The sequence below is a fragment of the Neofelis nebulosa genome, chromosome 13, assembly GCF_028018385.1.
Source record: "Neofelis nebulosa isolate mNeoNeb1 chromosome 13, mNeoNeb1.pri, whole genome shotgun sequence".
Taxonomy (NCBI): Eukaryota; Metazoa; Chordata; class Mammalia; order Carnivora; family Felidae; genus Neofelis; species Neofelis nebulosa.
The window spans coordinates 63,428,346-63,454,202 of NC_080794.1; the positions used below are offsets into that span (position 1 = coordinate 63,428,346).

Here is a 25,857-nt window from a genome sequence, read left to right on the forward strand (position 1 = left end):
GCATATTGTATAACATGGATGAACCTTAAAAGCATTATGCTTGGTGAAAGAAGTCAGATACAAAAGACCACATATTATATGATCCAATTAACATGAAATGTTTATGAAAGGCAAATGTATAGTAAATAAAAGGTTGCATAGAGCTGGGAGTGGAAATGTAGAATGACTATAAGTGGGCAGATGGTTTCTTTTTAAGATGTTAGAAGTGTTCCAAGATTAGATTGTACAACTCTGTAAATCTACTAAAATTCACTGAATTGTATACTTAAAGCAGGTGAATTTTATGGTATACAAATTAGATCTCACCAAAGCTGCTTTTTTTAAAAAAAAGAAAAAGAATGAAGTACAGTCCCTCCCCCCACAGTTAACTATAAATTTACTATATAACCTAACAACTCCACTCTGGGCACTTATGCAAGAGAACAAGGACTTGCACATAAGAATGTTCATAGCAGTCTTGGGGCACCTGGGTGGCTCAGTCGGTTAAGCGTCCGACTTCTGCTCAGGTCATGATCTCACAGTTTGTGAGTTTGAGCTCTGCGTCGGGCTCTGTGCTGACAGCTCAGAGCCTGTAGCCTGCTTTGGATTCTGTGTCTCCTCCTCTCTCTGCCCCTCCCATGCTCATGCTCTGTCTCTCTTTGTCTCTTAATAATAAATAAATGTTTTTTTAAAAAAGAATGTTCATAGCAGTCTTAATCATAATAGCCAAAAGGTTGAAACTACCCACATGTGCATTAACCGGTAAATAAATAAATCAAATGTGGTATAACCATATAACTGAATACTTCAACATGGATGGACTCCAAAACCACTATGCTAGACGAAAGAAGCCAACATGAAAAACCACATATTAAATTATTCCACCTATAGGAATTGTCATACAAAAGTAAACCTACAGAGATAGAAATCAAAATAGCAATTGCCTGGGGCTGGAGATGGAAATGGGGATTTACTGTAAATAGGCATGAAGAATCTTGCTGGAGCAATGAGGATGCTCTAAAACTGGATCATAGCAATGATTGCACAATTCATTGAATTGTACACTTAAAATGAGTGAATTTTATGGTATATAAATTACACCTGTTTTCCAAGAACAAAGTTTCAGTAGATCTTCATGTGCTGCAGTGTTAAAATCCAGAGGCCTCAGCCTGGTCCTCAAGGCCTTCCTACATGGTCCAGGTGTGACTTGTCATCCAGACTCAGCACACCACACACTGTCTTCTGAGCATGCCCTCTTCACCTGCCTTCCTGCTTTTGCTTGAGCTGTTTCCCCAGGTGCCTCGACCCAGCTCTCAATCCTGGGTCTTCCTCACCTCCCCTTGCAATTGCTACTACAATCAGTCTTTGTATTTCCAATTCTTATTGCTTTGCCTATTAATGTACTTACCTACTATGTGCCTGGTGGGTGTTAGGATATAGTGCAGGCTCACTGACACCCTGGTCCTGTCATCTCGGATGGCCGACAGCCTCTAGCACAGAGCCTGGCATAGATGCACCCTTGTTAAATGAATGAACGAACAAACCCATTAATGATGTTTCATCTTGCATCCTTCTGCTCTATCTCTAGCAAACTTTCCCAAGGAAGTCCAATGCTTTTATAACCTGTCAGTAAAGACCACTATTCCTTCTTAGATATATCGGGTGAACACTGTATATCCAGGCCAACCTGGCCCACAAATGGTCCAGAGGGTTGACCCTAGATAAACACCAAATTCGTAGTGGCATAGGGCTGCCGCCTTACGCCCATTACTAAAATCCCATGGTATCTGATAAGATCCGGACACCCCAGGTGGTGAATCAAGAGAGAAGGCTGTGAAGGCATTACGGATGCTGTCACACATTAGGCCTTTTTTCTAGGACAATACCTACTGTGACAACTGAAGGCTTGGCTTAGTGGCCCTCAGATAAGCCCAAATTGTTCCTCGGTAGAAGAATTCCCCTTTCTCTGGCAAATGTGCCTATAGCTCTTAGGGGACCTCACTCATGCTACACAGATGACTCCTCTTCTCTAGGAGAGGGATGTACCCTCCCTGCCTGTTTGCACTTTGGGTTGTTGTAAACAGAGAACCCTCTATATATCAGAGCTGAGGTTGGCACTTCTCTGGGATTCCACTTTGAGCACCGGAACACATGTCCTAAAGCCAGAATGCATGCAATGCCTCTCAAAACAACTAGAAGTGGAAGGAGTCTGAGTGTCAGAGGGATATGATATTAAAAAAAAATTTTTCCAGCTTTAATGAGATATAATTAACATAACATTGTGTACATTTAAGGTATACAATGTGATGATTCAATACATGTATATGTTGCAAAATGATTACCACGATAGGGTCAGTTAACACTTCTGTCACCTCACTTATCTTAGTGTGTGTGTGTGTGTGTGTGTGTGTGTGTGTGTGTGTTTGTATGTGTGTGCATATGGCGAGAATATTTAAGATCTACTCTCTTTCCAAGTATATAATAGAGTATTGTTAACTACAGTTACTGTGCTGTACATAAGATCTCCTGAACTTATTCATCTTACAGCTGGGAGTTTGTATCCTTTGACCAACATCTCATTTCGTCCACTCCCCAACCCCTAGCAACCACCATTCTGTTTCTATGAGCTTGGCTTTTTTAGATTCCACATATAAGTGAGATCATACAGTATTTGTCTTTGACTTATTTCACTTAGCATAATGCATAAGGATATGATTTTAAGTAAAGTTCAACTCCCTCTTAGGTCATTTGACCTTGGGCAAATTAATTAATTTCTCTAAACTTCAATTTCCTTCTGTATAGGATGGAGAAGAAACAGGTCCTTCCTCATGAGTTGGGTGGATCAGATAAGATAACACACGTAAGGCCTTTTGCACAGTGCCTGGCACACAGTAAGGGCTCCATACATATGATTAGCAGATTAATAGTAATAGCAGCAGCATTAAGCAATTATTCTGTGCTCAAGACCATGCTAGATGATGGCATACAATTCATTCATTCAACAAATACATACATAAGGCCTTTACCATTAAAGGCTAATGGCTTTACTTATTATTTTTGATATAGAATAAACCCCAACAAAGACCCCTGCTCATGTGGTGCTTACATTCTAGTGACGTGACAATCAATAGCAGAAAAGGCAGTCCCTGTCCTCAAAGCTATGGCTGAACAAACACAACACTGTGGGGGACATGATGTATGTATTCACTTGGGACCACTGAGCTGGGTCATGTAACAGCTTTGCTGGGTTTGGGAGAGTATGTGGGCACTGAATTAGATCAGAAGGTCCTGTCTCCCACTGTGGCAGGTGTAATAATAGGCCCCCCAAAATGTCCACATTCTAATCCCTAGAAGCTGGGAGTGTGTGATGTTACACGGCAAGGCACAAAGAAGTTTGCAGATGGAATTATGGCTGCCTATCAGCTAATCTTGAGACAGAAGGATTACCTGGCCCAGCCCTGTGTGATCACAAGGGTCCTCAAGAGTGAAAGACGAAGGCGGGAGGGTCAGAGCCACAGTGATGAGATGTGAGAAAGAGGGCAGATTTTAGGCACTTCCTCTTTCCTGGGTTCTCAGTATCCTCACAGTTACCCCCTGCCTGGTCCAAGAAATCTCCACTACTTCACAATTCTACATTGTTTTACAGGGTGCCAACTAGCTCCTTATTTATTCCCCACGACAGCCTGGGGAGGAGGGTACTGTAATTCCCGTTTCAGAGGAGGGATTTTCCCAGGGTCACACAACTAAGTAGTGGAGGAGGGCCTGAACTCAGCACCCTTCAGCGCAGTGAGCCCAACATCCTACTCAACTAGCTCCAGTGAGTACAGATATGCAGCAGAAGTAAGGTCCCACCAGGGACATGTGAGCAAAGAAAGGAGCTCACCAAAAGTTGTAAGGGATTGAGGAGGGGTAGAAGGATGTTAACATTAAGCAGGGAAGTGGGCAGCAGTCCTCCTCCTGCTGTTACTCCTCCCTAGACCCTAGACAAGGGAGAGAGGGAGTGAGAAGGAGGGGGAAGAGAGAGAGAGAGACAGAGACAGAGACAGAGAGAGAAGGCAGAGGTTGTGGGTTTTAAATTTTAAACTTTAAAATTTCTTTCTATCATCCAGCAGTAACTCTGAGCTCCTGCAGGACAGTCTCAATGTCATTTAACCCTGCTTAATAAACATTAGTGGGCTAGACATATAGATGAATCATACATCCAGCGCCATTCAAATCACCAATCACTCTCTGAGATAGATTTGGGGTTTAAGTGTTATGAGAGAGCAGAGCAAAGAGGACCTGGCCAAGCATGGAGAGTAAAGAATATTGGTCCTCAGGAGAGACCAAGCTCCTACCAATGCTCCTTGCTGGACTGTTCTTCTCACAGCTTGTCACATGGGACCTTCCCCTGATCCTCTCACCTAAAGAGGCCTCTCCCTAGTTAGGCTTGGTCTTAGCTCCTATTTATTTTATTATCTTTTAATTTTATTTCTTAGAGAGAGAGAGAGCATGAGCAGGGTAAGGGGCAATGGGAGGGAGGGAGGGAGGAGAGAGGGGGGAGAGAGAGAGAGAGAGAGAGAGAGAGAGAGAGAGAGAGAGAGAGAGAATATCTTAAGCAGGCTCCATGCTCAGCACAGAGCCCAACATGGGGCTCAATCCCACGATGCTGGGATCATGACCTGAGCTGAAATCAAGAGTCAGATGCTCAAGTGACTGAGCCACCCACATGCCCCTAAGGGGACCATTATATCCCATTTACATATATGAGAACCCCTAAAATTTAAATGATTTTCCCAGATCATACAACTTACATCTGGCAAATCTGGAGATTAAATTCGTTGTCTGACTCCAAAGCTTTCCACAATGCCAGAATGCCTCTGTCACGTTGGCCTGGTTATATCATGACACTGCCTCCAATTTGGCTTCCTGTTCTTAAGGGTACCTTGAAAATAATTCTTTTTTAAAAATGACTTTATATGCTTAAGTAAAAATGAAATATGTTTGTTATAAAAATGCAGACAATACAGAAAAGAACAAGGAAAAAAATAAGATGCTACCCCCACACCCCATCAGCTGAGAATAACCCCTACTATCAATTGGTGACAGGCAATTCCATTGGGATGACTCTTAAATTAAATTTGCTCTTTCCCTCATCTGCCTCCTCAAACTGGGAAATATTACCACAATTGATCCAATTTCTCAGGTCAAAACCTGAGACTCATCTACAATGCCTCTTTTTAAATTTTTTTTAAGTTTATTTATTTTGAGAGAGAGAAGGAGAAAGACAGAGTGCAAGCGGGGGAGGGGCAAAGAGAAAGGGAGACAATTCCAAAGCAGGCTCCAGGCTCTGAGCTGTCAGCACAGAGCCCGAACTAATGAGAGCTCATGAACCATGAGATCATGACCTGAGCCAAAGTCGGACGCTTAACCTACTGAGCCCCCCAGGTGCCCCTCTTTTTATGTTACTCATCATGTCACCAAGTTATACAGACTCCGCTTTAAGATGTATCTGGAAACTGACTATTTCTCTCACCTTGACCACTGTCATCCTAGTCCAGGTAACCATACATTTCTAGCTTGAATGATGACAATAGCCTCACCATGTATTTCTTCTTTGGATAATGACAACCGCCTCCTTGAATATTTTCCTGTTTCTATTTTTGCCCCACTAGTTTTATTAACAACATCATAGCCAGAGTTTTTAAAACATAAATCAAATGACTTTCCAAATCAAAATAGTTCAGTAATTTCCCATCATACTTAAAGTGACATCAAGGCCTAGTAAGCAACAGTCACAATGTCCTTTCTATTCCTTGGACATACTAAGCTCATTTCTGCCCCAGGGCCTTTTTAGTTGCTATTTTCCCTGCGTGGAATGCTCTTTCCTAAATCTGTGTGGCTTTTCCCTTTACATCATTTAAGTTCACACTCAAATTCCACCACTTTAGAGAGGCTGGCTCTGACCTTCCTATCCACCTAAACTAGTCCCAGGCTGCTATCTCTTCCCATTCTCTATCCCTTTACTGGACTCTTCTTTGTAATACTTATCATTACCTAGAGGCATATTATGTAATTATTTGTTCCTTTTTTTTGTTTGTTGTATTCACTACTAAGATATAAGCTGCAGGAAGGCAGGATCACTGAGTTGTTTTTTTCACTGCTTTGTCCTCAATGTTTAGAATACTGCTTAGCACATACTAGGTACTCAATAAATGTTTGTTAAAATGAATGAATTCACAGATAGAAGGACAGATGAATAATTTTCCAAAAAAGGGATCATAGGGTCTTAACAGACTTAACAGAAGAAAAAGAAGTTGAAATAAAGCTGAAGGAATTGCTTGCCTTTAGAAAAATATCTCTTTGTAAGATGAAATAAAATGCCAAATAATGGCTCTAAATTAAAAAAAAAAAGCATAGAAATCATTAAGGGATGGTGGTCGTGATGCTGTTATGTTTTTCAACCCCATATTTCATTGTTAGATGGTAACTATTTGGTCCATGTGGTAACAGAGCTTTTTGTTTGTTCATTTATTCATTCCACAAAAATATAGTCAACACTTTGTGTTAAACTCTGGTATGGGGATAGATAGTAAGACAGGTAAGATCCCCACTCTCATGGTGTGTGTGTGTGTGTGTGTGTGTGTGTGTGTGTGTAGAAAATAAATAATAAATACATAATGATGGAGATATTTTCAGATTTTATTTATGAAGAAAATAGTATGTGGTGATAGAGACTGGCCCAAGGTGGGCTAGGGTGAGTTGGGGTGGCTGATTCCATTTGGGGATCAGAGATGGCCTGTGCAAGTGACATTTGACTTGAGCTTTGCATCATCAAAGGAGTCAATCAGGGGACTCTCTGGGGACAGAGAGCAGTCCAGGTAGATGTGGAGACAGGGCACACACCCAGAGCAGTGAGGGATGGCTGCTCTCGGGACTGGAGAGCCAGTCCAGTGTAGGAGCTTGGAGACCAAGGAGGCCACACATCCAATGGGAGAATAGGAAAGTGGCACACACTTTATTCGTGTGGCAAGGGGTTCAGATTTTATTCCAAGAGTAAGGAGAAGCCATCAGAAAGCTTTTTTTTTTTTTTCTTTTTTTTTTTTTCTTAAGTAGGCTCCACACCCAGCGTGGAGGCCAACAACACGGTGCTTGAACTCACAACACTGAGATCAAGACCTGAACTGAGATCACAAGTCAGATGCTTAATAGACTAAGCCACCCAGGTGCCCCACCCCAAACTTGAAGTGAGTTTTCCCTTCTCCTAAAAGCTCCTTTGCAGTCTAATGACTCCAGATTTCTGTTAGTCACATTATTGGTCATGCTGTAAAATTTATATTCAGCTCTGTGTCCATAACTCTCACAAGTGTTGAGCTGTCGTTTAGATTTAAAATGGTACAATGTTTATCATCATTGTTAAAAAACTGTGGCTCCTCTTTCTCCCTTCCTCCCTCCCCCTGTTTTTTTTCTTCAGAAGAAAAACTAAGTTTATTGTTTCCCATCATTACATATTAAACAACAAATTTGTGGAGACACACACACACAAAAAGACAACAGAAATGCAATTTAAACCTGATACAAGTTATTCTTTCCATGATATTAGGTTGATACCTTTCCAAAATGTATTTGTCCAAAATAAGTTTTGTTTACTGGTCAAAACCTGCCATAAAAATCAAGGCTGTCAGCGTCTTTTCTATTCCACAGGTCTTGATAATAGAGTCCTCATAAAAAGCCATGTACTCTCCAAGCTTTAAGGCTGTGCTGATGCCTGGACAGACATTCCAGCCACCAAGAAGGAGCCCACTTTCTTCCTTTAAAAGCAAACTTCCCACTCTCACACACTGCCAGTGAGAATGGATAGCCGGAATGTGGTTTATACATATTCAGCAATAAACAGGAATGAAGTACTCGTACATGCTGTAACACGGATGAACCTTTTAACCATTATGCTAAATGAAGGAAGCCAGTCACCAAAAACCTAATTATTGCATGATTCCACTTGTATGTGGTGTATGCATGATAAATAAAGCTGCTGAGAAAATAAAAATAAAAACAAAAACAAACTTCCTAGGTTTACACCATGGCTTCCACTTACATTTCACAGGCCAGAAGGCAGTCACATAGTCGTGCCTACATGGAAGGGAAGCTGGTACATGTAGTTTTTGTCCCAGACAGCCATAAGCCCAGCTAAAAATCAGTTCTGTTACAATAAAAAGAGAGGACAGATACTGCAGAACATTTGATCATCTCTGATCCACCTTAGACCTTGGCATGCTACCCATGGAGGGTCACTGGATGCACTCCCCAGGAACACGACACTTCATTTTAGGTAAAGTGATCTCCTTCTCAGAGTCTGTGCAGGAATGTGTTGGCTTTGTGTGCTCACATATTCTAGATCAAAATTAATTTCATCTGGCAGTCATTCTTTACAGTTTCGTTCTGTAACATGTTCCTTATTTATTGAAGGTAGAAGTTTAACTCTTTGCTATTTTATTTTGTTTTCAGTTGGTTTCAAGAGTTAGAGGTGAACCCAAAATGCCCTTTTCCTACTATCTTTAACTCCAGTTTTTCAGGATAAATACTCTTGAATTCATTTTCTTTTAAATGCAGCCCTTTCAGGATTTTGCAGAAGGTAAAAATCCTCTGGGGTTTCCTCTAGTTTTTGAATCTAGCCCCAACCTCCAGTGCCGGATTTCTGTGCTCCCTAGACAGGCTGGCTGCTCTCCTCCAGGTAAACTCCCCTCAGACCTCACCCCCACGCTGTCGGCTCCAGTCATGTCTCACTTATAGATAAAGGTTTGGTGTAAACTATGGAGTGCTATGTATACATTGGGTGTATTGATTAATTTCTTATCTCCTTGACTAGGATGCTTTCCCCTTTTGCTTGTTCCTCAGGGACCTCAAATGCAACCCCTTCGAATCTAAACACAGTGTCTCTTAGCCACTCCTCTTGGGAAACGGCACCACCTGTTGCCCAAGTCAAAAACATGGGAACTGTTGTAAGTTCTCCCTTCTCACCCATTTCCCAAATGTCCTCACTCCCTAAGCCCTCTCCATTCTCTTTCTTAACCATCCTCACAGCTGCCCCATGCTCTTCACCTCTACCGCCATTGTCTCAGTTCTGTTCTCATTCATCCTGGACTGGATCTGCCTTCCTGCCTCGGACTCAACCTCCTCCCACTGCATGTGTCACACTGCAGCCAGCGACATTTTTCTTGGCGCAAACCACACCTTGTCTCCTGTTCGCCCCTCCCATCACTGTTCAGATCCTTTTTTGGTTCTCCACTCTCCTCAGTTAAGTTCAAGCTCTTTCCCTGCCAACCAGGCTCTCTATGGCCTTGTGTTTACTGCCTGTCCCACATCAGATCTCTCTTCCCCAACACCTTTCCTTCCTGCTAGCCATACCAAACAACCCACAATCCTTCAAAGCCTCTACATGTTTCCCTCCAATCTCTAAAAATTATGGTAAGATACACCAACAGAAAAGAGGTTTGATACCTTCTCTCTCTCCACTTGGAAGCTATCTGCCTCCTATTTGTGTTTCAAATCTAAGTTTAGGCATCATTTTCTCTAAATCTTTCCTTTCACTTACCCCTAGTCTGATTCAGTGTCCTTCCCTATGTTTCATAAAACTCTGTGCACACTTCTCTACATAGTATTATGCTGTAATTGTTGGCTTACTTGTTTGTCTTCCCTGATTAAAATATAAGGTCCTTAAGCCCAGAGGCAATATTTTGTTTCAGGATTCCCAGTCCCTAGCCTATACGTGAATTATAGAACAGAATTAAACAAATGTTGAAAAGCAATAACAAATAATGAACTACCTCCTCTGCATTTACATTTTGTTGACTTTAGAACAGGGCAGGAAATGACTAAGTGGAATTTCAGAAAACCAGGCTCTTCCATATGCCCCCACGAACCCTAATTCCAACAGGGCAATCATTGGTTCAGTGACATGTTGACTCAGATTGCCCTCCAGCCAGTGGAAAGCACGCACAGCATGGACTCTGAAATCTGTTCTGTGTACCAGTATTGCCTAATTTGTCAATAGCTTGTACCTGTGTAATCCTTATCCTTGTTGGAGTAAAGTGGTTCTGAGTTTGAAAAAAAACTAATGTAATGTGTGTTTACTGATATGACATCATATCAGGTATCACGGTATCAGGCAGAAGGTTAACTGAAAAAAAAGAAGCCTGATTCTAAGTGATCTGGTCATCTGGGATGAAGGGACTAATGTACATCAGACTTTGAGCAACGGACCATGGGTCCAAAAGTAGTAGGGGGCAACTATATTTATATGTGCTCTTATTTCACATTTTAATGTCTCTGAAACTAGACGTATCTTCAAACAGATGGCATCTTAAATTCAGAGAAATACAGTATTACAGTGAGAAGTATAAGAGAGACCCAATGTCACTATTATACCAGAGAAATATAATAACAAGTATTAATTGGTTGAATAGTGCCTCAGCTTGGAATTTCACACGAGTCCAGGAAACAGAATGGGAAAAAGCAATGAATGGTTTACAAAGAATGTCTAAAAACTGGGGCACCTAGGTGGTTCAGTTGGTTAGGCATCTCACTTTTGATTTCAGCTCAGGTCATGATCTCATGCTTCGTAAGTTCAAGGCCTGCATCGGGCTCTGTGCTGACAGCGCTGAGCCTGCTCCCCTCTTTTCTGCCCCTACCCCACTCTCTCTCTCTCAAAATAAATAAATAAACTTAAAAAAAAGAATAGCTAAAAACTTAAATTTGCATTGACTATGGGAGAATTTTCAGTGACTTGAGAGTAAAAAACCATCACATATGAGCTCCTTCTAATTGTCAGAGAAAATACATACGTTTCATTCATCCTCAATCTCCTAACCTTGGAAGGTAGGTGTTACCAATTCCACTTTTTATATGAAGATCAAGAAAGTCTGGTCCTGCCCCAAGTCACACAGCTGGAAAATGTCACAAATGATCAGATTTGAAAACCTGTTATTAGCTCTGTTCTATTCTATGCTCCCTCCTGAAGTAAGCACTAATGCTAAAGATAAAAAATTGTCATCTAAGACTGCAAGAAAATTTTTTTCAGTTTGAGCAACAGGAGCATCACTGAAGATCAACAGATCCCTTCCATGTTAGAAACTAACAGGGAACGAAAGTAGGAAGGAGAGGCCTGAGCAAGCTTCTTGAGTGTGGCTTATAAGAGCCCTGAGAATGGAAATTCATGAGAGATATTTCATCCCAAACAATCATAAATATAAAGTTAAGTCCAGCTTCAGGAAAAATTCAGAACTAGAAATGATCGCTCTGAATATAACTTTTGGATCTAATTATGTAAAAGTCTTGGGATTTAAAATTTGACATCACTAAGGCCGAAGGTATTTTGCCCTAAATCCTTCTTATTGTGATTGCAAATGTGTAGAAATACCTACTATTTACCTGACAAGACCTATGCCTGAAATCAAATCCTCCTCATACATCAACATCAGCCTGTCTAGCCTGAGTTCACCAAGGCCCCTTGGAAACTCTAGACTGGACTGTTGACTGACTCCCTGTAAGTAGCCCAATTCCTTCCAGTTCTGGTTGGTGCCTGGTACTAGGAAATTTCCCTTCTTCTTACTGGCCTGTTTCAATCCCATACTTCTGACGTTCCAGCATGCCTTCTGCTGGGATATTGTCTTGAACCTGAGTCTTGACACTGCATATCCTGAGGCAGGGTTTAGAAGACACCTATGAGCCATGAAGTACTTTCCAGTCATCATGCTTCTATTTTATCAGGACAATTTGTTCTAATTATAATTTGGGGCTTGTATATATATTCTTTCTTTTAAAGAAGTTTTATTAAGATATAATTCACATACTATAAAATTCATCCATTTAAGTGTACAGCTCAGCGGTTTTTAGAAAACAGTTGTGCAGTCATCACTGCAATTTAATTTTAGAATATTATCATCAGCTCACCCCCAGCCCCCAAAACTCTGTGCTCATTTGCTGTCACTTTCCAGACCTAAGCAACCACGACTCTGCTTTCTGTCTCTATTGATTTGCCTGTTCTGGACATTTCATATAAATGGGATCATACAATATGTAATCTTTTGTGTCTGGCTTCTTTTATTTAGCATGTTTTCAAGGTTTATCCACATTGTAGCATGTATTCATTCCCTTTTTATGGCCAGATAATATTCCATCGTATGGCTATTCCATTTTGTTTATCCATTCACCAGTTGATAGACATTTGGGTTGTTTCTACTTTTTGGCTATTATGAACAATGCTACTATGAATATTCTCGTACAGGATTTTGTGTGGACATAGGTTTTATTTGTTCTGGGTATATATACCTTGGAGCAAAATTGTTGGTCATATGGTAATCTTATGCTTAGCATTTTGAGGAACTGCCAAGCTGTTTTCCAAAGTGGCTGCACCATTTTACATTCTCACCAGAAATTCATAAAGATTCTAGCTTCTCCATATTATTTAAGTACTTGTTCTTATCTGTCTTTATTTTAGCCATCACAGTGGGTGTAAAGTGGTATTCCATGTGGCTTTGCTTTGCATTTCTCTGGTAACCAGTGATCTTAATGAACTTTCCATTTGTTTATTGGCCATTCATATATCTTCTTTGTAGAAATGTTCAAGCCCTTTGCCCATTTTTGAAATTGGGTTATTTGTCTTTATTGCTGAGTTACCAGAGTTCTTTATATATTCTGGGTACAAGTTCCATATCAGATATGGTTTGCAAATATCTTTTCCCATTCTGTGGGTTATCTTTTCACTTTTTTGATGCTGCCCTTTGAAGCACAAAGGTTTAAAATTTTGATGATGTCTAGATTATCTTGTTTTTGTTATTTGTGCTTTTGGTGTCATTTCAAGAACTATTGCCTAACTCAAGGTCATGATTTCCTCCTATTTTTCTTCTAAGAGTTTTATGGTTTTAACTCTTACATTAGGTCTATGAGCCACTTGGGAGTTAATTTCTGTGTATGGTTTAAGGAAGAGGTCCAACTTCATTCTTTTGCATGTGAATATCCAGTTATCCCAGCCCCATTTGTGGAAATAACTATTCTTTCCCTATTAAGTTGTCTTGATACCCTTGTTGAAAATCAATGGACTATGTGAGGTTTCATTTCTGGATCCATTTCTGTATCTTCAATCTATATGTCTATCTGTATGCCAGAGTCACACAGTATTAATTACTGTAGTTTTGTGGGTTTTTTCCTCCAAGTATAATTGTTTTTTAATAAAGAGAATTACAAAGGATGGAAAAATCAGCTCAGAAAGTCCAATTACTTCTTTTTTTTCAATGTTTATTTTTGAGGGAGGGAGGGAGAGGGAGAATGCAAATGGGGGAGGAGTAGAGAGAGGAGAACAGAGGATGCAAAGCAGGCTCTGTGCTGACAGCAGCAAGCCTGATGTGGGGCTTAATTCACGAACTGCAAGATCATGACCTGAGCCGAAGTCGCACACTCAGCTGACTGAGCCACCCATGCGCCTCCCAGTTACTTCTTTTAATAGATCGATTTTTGGACAGAGTAACATCAATTTTAAATACTATTACATAAAGCATGATGGAGAAAAGAAATTTTGCTTTATAATTAGAAAACTCACAATAAAACTTGCCACAAGAAACAAAAACAAAAACAAGCCATTTTGAAAATAAATAGTCCATGCCAAGCTAGTATAAAATGAAATCAGAAGTCTTCAAAAAGAAAAAAAAAATTCTTCCTTTTCTCTCCTTTTTATGGTTTCTGAAATTGGTGAAACTCTAATTCAAAGGTTGCTGAGCTGTTCTGATTTGGCTCCTTTGGTATTTGTTTTTTCACTACTCTTGTCCTTGGATTTCTCTTCTTTCGTAACATCTACTTTTTTTTGCCCTCAGTTTCCTTCTTGTCTTGTTTGATTCTAGCTTTCTTTGCTTTTTCTTTATGATAGCATTTCTACGATCTCCTTTTCCTTCCTCCTCAGAACTGAGAATCCCTCATCACAAGCTATCTATTTACCTGATGTTCAAATAGAAATTCTCTTATCTGAATCTTCTCCATCTTTGTCTTCACTGTCTTCCTGAACAGCATCTTCTGGAATAGTTTGAATCTGGATGCCACGTGCATGAGGTAGCATGTGTAAATTTTTGAATAAATGCTGTTTTATCTTTTCCATAAATTCTGTGGTGTTCTGGTTTGTCATGATTGAAGAACTAATACGCAGTTTGAAGACTGGTCCAAAATATTCAAAGTAATCATTATGTGGCAATTCACTGGAAACTTCACAATTATGGGTGGGCTGCAGTCTTATATGTTCAATATCAAGCAACATTAGATTGTCTATCCACCCCACATGCCAAGCATCAGTTAATGGTAAATTGAAAGTTTTTACAACTGCTACACATTTAGCATGACCTTTGACCATCAGATTGAAGCAACCAAGTCTCATCAGTGAGTCCACACCACACTGTAACCATAGCACTAGGCTGATACATCTCCATCACTTTTGAGATAATAAGCTTACATAGCTGCCCATCTGACTCATCATCTATACCGTCTCTTATTGGAAAATAGACAAGAGTATTTGCCTTTTCTTGCACCAATGTCCCTCAAGTCTCCTGTTCCAGGTAAGTGTTCCCCATATTTATGGAAAGATACAGTCATTACATGGTCTGTTACATAAAAAGCTTCTTGAGCACCATCACCATGATGAATATCAATAATATATAAGACTCTCTGGTGATACTTCAGTAATTCAAGGGTGGCAAGTACAGTATCATTAACATAACAGAATCCTAATTCTTCGGATTTCTTAGCATGATGTAATCCTCCAGCCCAGTTAACAGCCGTATCGGTTTGAGGTTTGTTTGACTTCAAAGCCCCAAGTACTAGTTGAAAGCTGACAAAACTCAGAGTCCATGAAACTCTGGGCAATTGTCTCCATCACTAAATTTCTGCATCTGCTTACGATACTCAGACATGTTCATGTTACCTGGTCTTATTGAATGCAGACATTTGAGATACTCATCACTGTGGTATTTTGTCATTTCTTCAGCTGTGGTTTTATGGGAACTGTATATTTTCATTTTTCTATATAACCCATAAGTTCACAGCAAGTTATGGGTCATGAGGATTCTATGAGATTTCATAGGCTGACCCTGTCCATAAAAATAATTTCCAATGTCACCATCTTGGTAGTAGACTTTCTTCTTGCCACTTTTCTAATAGGAGGCCATGTACTCCCAGGCCACAGCTGGCTCCCAGCTCTGGCTCCTCCTCTCCCTCTGGTGCTGTGGCCTCAACCCAACTCAGGGTTGGCAGTGCGGGAGAGAAGGGCAGGCTGAAAGGTGGAGAGAAGAGGGTGACAGGAGAGCTCAAGAGCACTTAGTGTATATAGTAAAATATTGACAGTGATTATCTCTGTAGGGTAACATTTTTATTTTTTTGGTTTGCTTTTCTGCATTTTCCATTTTTTATGTTGAACACTTATCATTGTAATTAGAAGCAAAACATATCAACTGTTAGTTTTGAAACTACCAATAAAATGATTGGATAGGATAAAAAGGAAAAAAAAATGTGTGCTGACCAATCCTAAGTTGTCTGTATGACCTTATGGGGAATAATAACTGGAAGCCAGCCAACCAGCTCCTCCACAGAAGCAAGGATATGTGGGGCTCTGAATTTCAGAGGGGAAGAAAGAAGAGAAAGTGACCAAGATCTTTTTGATGGCCCCTGGCTTCAGAAATCAGAAAATTAATAATGGTTAACAGTTTGCAAAAAACAGAAATGGGTACATTTTGTTTTGGAAAAGTCTATAGTACAAAGGGGAGATCAACAGACAAAAGTATGCAAAAACAAATTCCTTGGTCAGCTGGTGATATATGACATCTGAATTGGACTTTCTTTGGTTTCTTTAAAAACTTGCATTGGGGGCACCTGGGTGGCTTAGTGGGTTAAGCATCTGACTCTCAGGTCAGGTCATGATCTCACGATTCATGGGTTTGAGCCTGTGTAGGGCTGTGTGTGTACTGTTGGCGTGGAGCATGCTTGGGATTCTCTCTCCCTCTCTCTGCCCCTCCCCACCTTTTGCTTTCGCACTTGCTCTCTCTCTCAAAATAAACAAACAGCAAACAAAAAACCATGCATTATACTCAATTACCAAACACAAAATAGTTCCTGGATGACTTGCCTGATCTTACTGGTGTACAAACTTAAATGGCTTCATCCAGATTTGGAGAATTGTAACAATTTGATTTGATTGACTTGGCTATCACCAGTACATTACTTATTTATGCCATAAACTCAGTGAAGCTAACAACTGTCCAGAATGTGCATGTGTATGACCTGGGTGGATTTATTTGTAGTAACCAAGGGAAAAGGGCACAAAGTATTGTTTACCTGAAGCTGCTATTTTTATCCAAAAAGTGTCCTGGATCAAACTTCTCTGGGTTGGGAAACTCCTTGCAATTGAAAAAGACCAAAGACAGTAATGCAATACAGTAGTACCCTGGAACCAAGAAATGGAGAGTGAAATGGTACTTTATCACATTTCGCCTTGGTTCATAAAAAAAACTAACACTCTTAATTACAGTGGCTTGAAAAGGCCTGAGCACTCTTAAACTTGTCTAATGAGTGATTTTCTAGAGTTATGGCTATTTTACACACACTCTCATACATTATCTTTTTTTTTTTTTTTTTTAATTTACATCCAAGTTAGTTACCATATAGTGCCACAGTGATTTCAGGAGTAGATTTCTTAATGCCCTTTACCCATTTAGCCCATCCCCCCTCCCACAATCCCTCCAGTAACCATGTTTTCTCCATATTGAAGAGTCTCTTATGTTTTGTCCCCCTCCCTGTTTTTATATTATTTTTGCTTCCCTTCTCTTGTGTCCATCTGTTCTGTGTCTTAAAGTGCTCATATGAGTGAAGTCATATGATATTTTCATACATTATCTTTTACTGAGTAATAAGATAGTGCTCAGTGGGAAGAGCAACGTCACGGTCAATGTGCAATGATTAATTGTTGAAAAACCCGGGTTTGCAACCCATATTGTCTAGACGTGAACTTCACTGGAATTGCTGCCTCAAGTCTGGAGCTTACATATCACAATTTTTTCTTTCTGAATTCAGATGTGAATGGAAGAAAATGAGACATGAAATTTTATGAATCAAGCCCACTTCCCTCACTTGTAAAATGGGGTGGGGTAACCAAAACAACACACTTTCTTCCTCTTGTGAAAAGGTTTTTAAGAAGATTAAATGACAAAATATAATGATAGCCACAATTTATACTGGACCCATCACATTTACCTGACACTGTGCTTAGCTGTTTAGAAATCTCATTTACTTTTCACTTCAGCCACGTCCAGTAGGCTCTTTGTTCACAAGTGTAAATGAGGCAACTGACATTCAGAAAGGAAAAATAATTTGAGGTTAGACTTTGAGCAAAAGGCACAATTAGAATTTCAACCAAATTCTGATTATAAAGTACCGCTATTTAAGTGAAGGCTTTCTTTTACCATTTTTACTTTATTTTGTTTTTCCTTAAACATTATTTTATGATTACTGGAGTAGGTGTTACATGCATATGGTATAAAATATTTAAAAATATACAAAAGGGTGTAAAGTGGAAATGAATCTCTCTTCCTATACTCTTCTGGTTTCCTTCTTGATGTAATCACTGTTACTCACTTATGATATATCCTTTGGGAGATAACTTATAGATTAAAAAAAACAAAAAGACACACACATACACATCCCCATTTTCACACAGCAGCATCCTATGGCATTCTGATGCTTGCTTGGTATCCTACTTTATTAGAATAAGGGAATTGTAAAAAAAATCTTTTTAAATGAACATTCAGGGATATTCCAGTCTTTAAATATCACAAATATTGCTATGATGAATATTCTTATTTGGGGGGAATTACTCATGAAGGATAAATTCCTAGTAGTAAAAGTGTGTATTTGTTTGAGCCACCAAGAATACATTTCCATGTAAACCCCTCCATGTGAGGTAGAGGTATTTTTTCCAACTCCCCCAGAGTTTTCTAACCTCCATTGAATAATCCATATTTTCCCTCTAGGTTACAAGCTTTCGAAAAGGCACCTTTAATCATGTACTAAGTTTCCATATATAATTCAATTTATTTCTATACTTTAATTGACTAAAGAAGCTACAGTACAGTACTTCAATAACTGTGATTTTTTACTTTAATATTAGGTAGGGCTGTTGTGACTGTTCTTTTAAAATTTTCCCTATCAAATTTGGGATGTTAGTTTAGATCAAAAAAATATCTGGTTGATATTTTTTATTGAGATCTCATAAATGTATAAATTTGATTTTGGGATAATTGCTATTTCTTCCTTCCCACTAAGTTTATTATTATACTTCTCTTTAACAGTTTAATGTTTTTCTATAAATCTTGAGATTTCTTGTTTATTCCTAAGTATTTTATCCTTGTTTTTATTTATTTTTTAAGTGTTTATTTATTTTTGAGGGGGGTACAGAGAGAGAGAGAGAGAGAGAGAGAGAGAGAGAGAGAGAATCCCAAGAAGGCTCCATGCTGTCAGCACAGACCCTGACACAGGGCTAGAATTCACAAACCACAAGATCTTTACCTGAGCTGAAATCAAGAGTTGAATGTTCAACTGACTGAGCCACCCAGGCTCCCCATCCTTGTTTTTATTATTAAAAAATTGCCTTCATTATGTTTATTTACTTAGGTTTTATTTTAAATAGGGCAGCAATTAATTTAAATAATAAATTTGTATCTAACCAATGAATAATTCTATTTTTACAATCATGTCCAGATAATTTTCTTGTATTTTCCAGGCACAATTATATCATCTACAAATTTGCCTCCTTAAATTTTTTTATCTTGTTCCCTTTTTCTACTTCTAGTAATGGTAGATAGACATGTTTTATTCTTGATATTAATGGGTATCCTTTTATAAAAGTATTTTATCAATTAGCATGATTTGAGAAATATGTTTTCTCTGGCTAAAGAGGCATTCATCTATTCCCATTTTACTAAGGACTTAAAAAATTTTAAATGGGTATTAAATATCAAAAGCATTTTCTGTGCAAGTGAGACCATCAAGTGATTGCCTCCTAAATTCTATTTACGTGGTGAATTTTACTAAACTAGATTTCCTGGTGTTAGACCATTCCTGTGTTCCTAATTATCCTCACTTGGTGGTGGTGTAGTGTTTTTAATGTGATGCTAAATTATGTGTTGATATTTTTAAGATTCATAGCTGTTTCTGTTTTGTAGTGTTTTGGTCATGCTTGCCACCTTTTCTTCCTCTTCTATTCTTTGGAACTGTTTAAATGTAAAACCCAACCCCTTGGGGCACCTAGGTGGCTCAGTTGGTTAAGCGTCTGACTCTGGTTTCAGCTCAGGTCATGGTCTCAGTTTGAGAGTTCAAGCCCTGCGTCAGGCTCCTCGCTAATAGTGCTGTTAGTGCGGAGCCTGCTTGGGATTATCTTTCTGCCCTTCCTCTGCTCACTCTCTCAAAATAAACAAACTTAAAAAAACAAACAAACAAACAACAACCCAACACCTGTTAATCACTACAGAAAACTGACTACATCCTCAGTGTGCATGTAAATGTTTTGGTAAATGTCAAGTGCTCTACAAATATTAACTGTTAGAGGTAGCAATATCCCAAATGTCATGGCATGTGAAGTCTGGGGAGAGAATTTGGGTTAAAGGTTGACACTTGGCTTGATTATCTTAGAGCTGCAGACACATTTTCTGTCTCTTCTTCCTTTTTTAAATCCATCATGAAAAATCAGATTCCAGTTCCTATGTGATTCTCATTACTAGAAATCACTGCTCCCTTAATACATTCTGTATGAGAGTGGAAGGGGACCCTGGAAACCCCAGATCAGCCTCCCCTACTCTAGGAAGGGAGAAATGCACCCCAACAATTACCATGCACAAATCATTATGCTAGGTGTCTAAACATATGCTGCTGAACCCACTGAAGAATGCTGTAAGGATGTATAAACAGGCCCAGAGATGTTAGGTAACTTCCCATGGTTACACATTAAGTCCTGACATAGACACTCTACCCTAAACTCTATGTCCTTTTTCCTCCACTACTCCCTTTCTTGCATTTCACATTCACCCTTTTGTTCTCTCATGAAACAAAACTCACCAATGCCTATGGGCCAGGTCCGAGCAATAGATACCACTCCAAAGAGCAGAATCATGGTCCCTACCCCGAAGAGCTGAACACTTGTGAGAACAGACATGAAACAGGTAATGGGAGATATGTGAAATAGTACAAAGACAGAAATGTGGAATGCTGACCTGAGCCAGCAGTTGACCTTTCTGAAGACATGAAGACTCACCAGGAGTTAGCAAAGGAAAATTAGAGCTATATGTAAGGGGGAAAAATGAGCCAGGTGGATGGAACAATATATGCAAAGGGACAGAGAGAAAGCACATTTAAGGACCCAGGCTGGAGAGGTCAGTGGGAGCCACATGACAAAGAGCCTTGTATGCACACACCTGGGATTTATTAATCCCAAAGCAATGAGAAGCCACAAATTCTAATTCACAAAATCCCTTCCTCCCAGCAAGAGGCAGAAATCACTTAGTTCTTTTTTTTTTTTTTTTTTTTTTTTTTAAATTTTTTTTTCAATGTTTTTTATTTATTTTTGGGACAGAGAGAGACAGAGCATGAACGGGGGAGGGGCAGAGAGAGAGAGGGAGACACAGAATCAGAAACAGGCTCCAGGCTCCGAGCCATCAGCCCAGAGCCCGACGCGGGGCTCGAACTCACGGACCGCGAGATCGTGACCTGGCTGAAGTCGGACGCTTAACCGACTGCGCCACCCAGGCGCCCTAGAAATCACTTAGTTCTAAATCACTTCATCTTAATACGTAATACTTAACATCTGAATTAGGTAAACTCCCCTGGTCTGCAGCAGCAGATGTAGGTTACCATGGGGTTGGATTCCACCGGAACCCAAGTAAAGGGCTGCTTTCCCCAAAACTCCCCCTTACTGAGCCCCGCTGCCCCAACATCACTGTGAAATTGTTCCCTATGAGGGAACGGTGAGAGCTTGGAAAGAGCAGGTCCAACCCTGGCTTGTGGACTAACACTTGAATTAGTGAAGTCAGTTCTAGTTTGTACAATTTGCCCTTCCTCCTCCTCAGTACAATTGTCTCTTCCCTTCCTCCCTTCTTAGACTCACTCAGAAAGGGCATGATGTTCCAGCCTCCCTTTCCTCTTCGGCTGCTGGCCACATCCCACCAAGAATCAGAACATTCCTTGTTACATTCTGTGAGTCAGGAAGAGCAGAAACCCTGCTTTCAAGATTCTTCTACCCAGGAAACAGTATTTTGAGAAGAGTGTAAGAAAAGCCTCTACAGTTGAGTTAAGCTAGTAAATAAACTGGCTACCTAGTTGAAATGGGCAAGATAGCCTTAGGGGCATGTGAAGACAACAGACAAGAATGGAGACATAAGGAAAAAATACAAATCACTGATAGTAAAATAATTTTATTTAGTTTCTTTTTTAAAAAAGGTAGCATTTCACATATAAATTTAGACTTCAAGATTACAGTGTGTATTTGCCAAAAGGAACATCCCTGCAGGAGGGATAGACTTAGAGCCTGAGCGAGCGCTGGGAAGCACACTCCAGGGAGAATCTAAGTGGAAGTAGTTTCTTTACAACTTCACAAAGCTAGTTCCCTGTTCCTCAACTCTGCCACCGGGGGGGTTGTAAGAAAACCCACATCCAACACTTCGGGGCAACGGCTTTTAGCTTATGGGAATAGGAAACATCTCTAGGAATGAAAGCACAAAGGTCAATGACCCAAATTTCCCACAATAATCATTACCTATCTGCAGCAACAATACATGACAGGTGAAGAGTTTATTCTTCTATTTCAAATGTTCTTTGAAGGAGAGCTAGAGAACATAAAGAGAGTGTATATAATAAGCGAAAATGAAAAAAGGATTCTCTCCATATTACAAATGCCTCTCTAGTATAAGGCCCAGGGAAAAGCCCCACTCAAATCTGGGATTCCTTCCCCACAGAAAGTGTTTGGCACAACCCACAAGCTGTCATGAGACTGACAGGACTGACAGCAAAAAGGTTTCTGGAAGTGGTCCCATGACTTTTCTGTCTGGCTTGAACACAGTATTCCTGAAAGGTGTCTTAACAAGCTACAAACTCAGGCCTAACTATGGGGCACACTGTTTCAGGAAAGCTAATCTGAAGGGGAAAAGGCCCAGATGAAATAGGTCTCCCACAGCCACAGGCAAACTCGTAACTCACTCTGTCATCCTCTCAAGGGAGATTAAATCCCCTGGCTGCCCAGGAAGTCAGTGGAATCCTGACTTCCTAGGGAGGGTGAGAGCCAGAGAACAACTTTGATTTCAGAATCTCAGAGCCAGGAAAAAAGGAGACAAAGATGACCAAAGATGCTTTCTAAGTTACTCTGTCCCATACTATGTAGGCTCCAGAAGAACAATATTGAGGAGAATCAGTGTGCTAGTAACCATGGCAGCCCTAGGATTCGGCCTTCAGGTAGAGGTACTGGGGCAAATAAATGTACCCCAAATCCAGTTTTACAAATAAAAACTTCCTGCAGTTATGATACAATACTGTGCAGTGAACAGCTGGGAACTGTATGCTGCTCCTATTTCCGGTTAAAGCCCTGTCCCGCTCTTGGCCAGACAGAGCTGAGAAGTGACACATAAGGAAGGAGTGGCTAAAAGCCAGGCACCTTAGTTACAAATGGCCTGGGGCAGTGATGCAGACAGTCATCATCCAATGGAGAGGAAGCGGGGGCCCCAGAGCTGTGGTTCAAAGCAAAGGTTTCATCTTACCCAGAACTTCAAACCAAGCTCTCTGAGCCTACTAATGCAGTAATAACTAGTGATTAGGAATCCCTGGCTGGGTGGCAAGGTACATATCTCAGCAGGCCACCAACTCAACTATAGGGAAAAAAAGGTGCAAATAATATCAAGTAAATCATTGCTCAAGTGGAAGATCATTTCCTGGAGAACTTCAGTGGACTAGATGCTAATCACACGGATGAATGCTGGGACTGGACCCCAAAGAAAGCCTGGGCCCCAGGCGTGATTGGTCGTCTTTACACTTACCGCATCCTGACATCTTCTCTGGCCTCTTATGTCTCGAATGGCCAAGCACACATTTCCCCGGGGACCAATGTAAACATTATTCAATAGATCTCAGCTTAGAAAAACACAGCTTGTTATATAATTCATGTCTAACATTCCAGTGCAGACAGTATCTTAGCATCAGACTTTCCCGGATTTATGAGTAGCAGTTCAGAAGGGAACACACACAGGATACTTGATAAACTGTGGCTGAAGACATTTGGGTGCCAGACAGTTGGTTCTACCCTGCAATCAGTTGATAAGCCAGGGCTATCACAGGAGAGGCAGAACAGACAGAGCACAGGTTCTCTGTGAATCTGAAGAGTCATATAACCATTGTTCCCACTTAACCCCTTGGGCCACATCTTGATATGGGAGTACATTTCCACCTCTTGCATCAACCTGTGCTCTCCTTGTTTTGGATGGGGCTCTCTCCAGAGGGTTCAAGAGCCTCCTTAGAGAGGAGAGAGCTTTTTCTTCCAGTCCTAACATCTGAATATTTTGAAGCACAAGAGGAGTCCATGAACATGCTAGGGATGTTGCTGCCAAAGTAGATCTTACTGTTAGAAGCAATGGCCTGGTACCTTTTGAGCTCCAGATATTCCGGGGTCAATTTGTGCTGTGTGGGGGCAAACAAGAGCAAAGGCATCAGGACACTTCAGTGCAATAATCATCCGTCTCTTTCCTTACACACATTTCCCCTACTGCTCTCCTGAACATCACTACTCGACTCTGAGTCATTGCCAATGATCTTCTCTCACTCTGAAGTGTGGCTATCACATTAACAGCTGTATTTTAGACTTGAAGTTCCTTACACAAGCTCCTGTCCTAATGTAGAGAGAAGTTGTTCATTTTAAAAAAAAAGGATTGAGGAGATGGGTTTGGGGAACAATGGTAACTAACATTTCTATAGTGACTTGGGGCCTGAAAAATGCCTTCATAGATACTTTTATATTTCATCTAGCTAAATTCAACCTAGAATTAGTCTGGAATCTCTGCAGGTTCTCTTAAGAGGACAGGTCAATGGATGAGAATGGCAGGGCTTCAAAGGGGCTAGGCTCATATCCTTATTTGTGATTCTGCTTTTCTTGACCACATCCTAGAAGTGGAAAAGATCTCAAGAAATCACCTGATCTGTCCTCTTGCCTCTACTTAGAAGCTAGATGTTTAAACTGATTGTGATAGATGTTTGTCAATCACCAGATCGGTCACAGTTTTAGTTTTTAAATTTAAATCATGATGCCAAGATGTATCCAACCAAAACCTCTCAGGGTTTATTATTAAAACTAATTTCTAATATTCCTGGAAGATACTTCCCCCAAAGCCTTTCCCTAGTAATCCTCCCCTCATTGCAAGTCCCTGGCCTGTCCTCTAGGCCAAAGCTCATCTTGACCTTCATAGTACCCCCCACCCCCACCCCAACACCTTCCACTCCCTGGGTCTACACTCTCTCCAGTTGATTCACATCCTCTGCTGAAACTGCCATCAAATATGGTCACAGTGCATAACCAAATTACCTCCTAATGCCTTATTAATATAATACCAATATCCAAATAGCATTTTTCAAAATGGCATAAAACTGCTGTCCCTTTCAGCATAAGGCTAACCTCAAGGACAAGGTCTTGATACTTGTGCCTGGATAGCTTCTCCCATAACAGATTTGGATTGCTAGTTTTATTATTTATTTATTTGTGTTTGTTTGTTTTTATTTATTTTTGAAGGAGAGAGAGAGAGCACGAGTGAGGGAGGAACAGAAAGAGAGGGAGACACAGAATCTGAAGCAGGCTCCAGGCTCTGAGCTGTCAGCACAGAGCCTGATGTGGGGCTCAAACCCACAAACTGTGTGATCATGACCTGAGCCAAAGTTGGACACTTAACCAACTGAGCCACCCAGGGCCCCCTGGATTGCTAGTTTTATAAACTAAAGTTTCTCACCTTGCCTCCACCTTGACCAAATTCCATTGTTTCGATAGAGCTGTGCCTCCAATATGTTAAATTTACTTCTAAATTTATACTGGATTTCAAAGTACTGACAACTCTCACTCTATCAACCTATCATATCATGCCTTATCATTTCTTCTGAGCCCAGAGCATATTGTTCCTTTCTAAAATGAAAGAATTTAAGACCTGTGTATACTTTAAATCTTGACTCTAATCCTTCAAACCACACCACTTTGGCAACCTCTTTCTCAACTCTTTCAACGTTCTAATCTGCAATGTTCTCTCTGCAATTAATAACTTTATCAACCTTGGTCATATTCTTCCCTTTTCAGAATACACAGGGGTTCTAGTTGCCTCTTACCAATTCCTGCTTACTAGGCCTGCATTCTCTAGACTTAAATTAACCCGTGTCTCTATACAAAAACTGTTCAGCCATTTCACCCAACCTCCTACCTCCAATTGTCACATGTGAAATTCCTCACAACTAGAATATTTTTTAAATCCAGTAAACAAGCAGTATTCAGTTAGGGGCATTTGGAAAGGTATGGGGGGCGGGGGGGAGAAGGTGCTGACTGTTCAAATAACCGGTGAGCACTACGGACACGTAGCAGGCAAGGGTCAGGAATGCAAAATAGTCCGTAATGCATGAGATACCATGTCTTCAACAATGAAAAAGTTTGCCACCTCAAAATGCCAAGAAAGTTTCTGATGAGAAACACTGCACTAAACGAACTATGCAAAGCTACCTGGAAAGCAACTCTAAATGGACTTTACTCTTGTTACTCCTGTCATTCCATGAGAAGATCCTCACCTTTCCTGGTTACTAAAGCCCTGACAGAGC

The 25,857-nt window shown here is 40.3% G+C and overlaps 1 protein-coding gene and 1 pseudogene across 9 annotated transcripts in view; both read right to left on the minus strand.

Annotated features, from left to right (window-relative positions):
* Window positions 1-25,857, minus strand: part of ERLIN1 (ER lipid raft associated 1) — a 66,620-nt gene that overhangs the window by 9,036 nt on the left and 31,727 nt on the right. For 4 of the 9 annotated variants that reach the window (XM_058697465.1, XM_058697468.1, XM_058697467.1 and 1 more), the window contains exon 12: window positions 21,431-23,694. In XM_058697465.1, the coding sequence (XP_058553448.1) occupies window positions 23,473-23,694 (222 nt within the window). In that variant the 3' untranslated portion in view covers window positions 21,431-23,472. Of the gene's footprint in view, window positions 1-1,387; window positions 1,498-4,772; window positions 4,904-13,431; window positions 15,266-16,323; window positions 16,433-21,430; window positions 23,695-25,857 lie in introns of those variants that run through there. The other 5 variants (XM_058697469.1, XM_058697470.1, XR_009252522.1 and 2 more) reach the window with 4 other exon arrangements.
* On the minus strand, window positions 13,432-15,143 carry LOC131493649 (histone deacetylase 2-like; annotated as a pseudogene).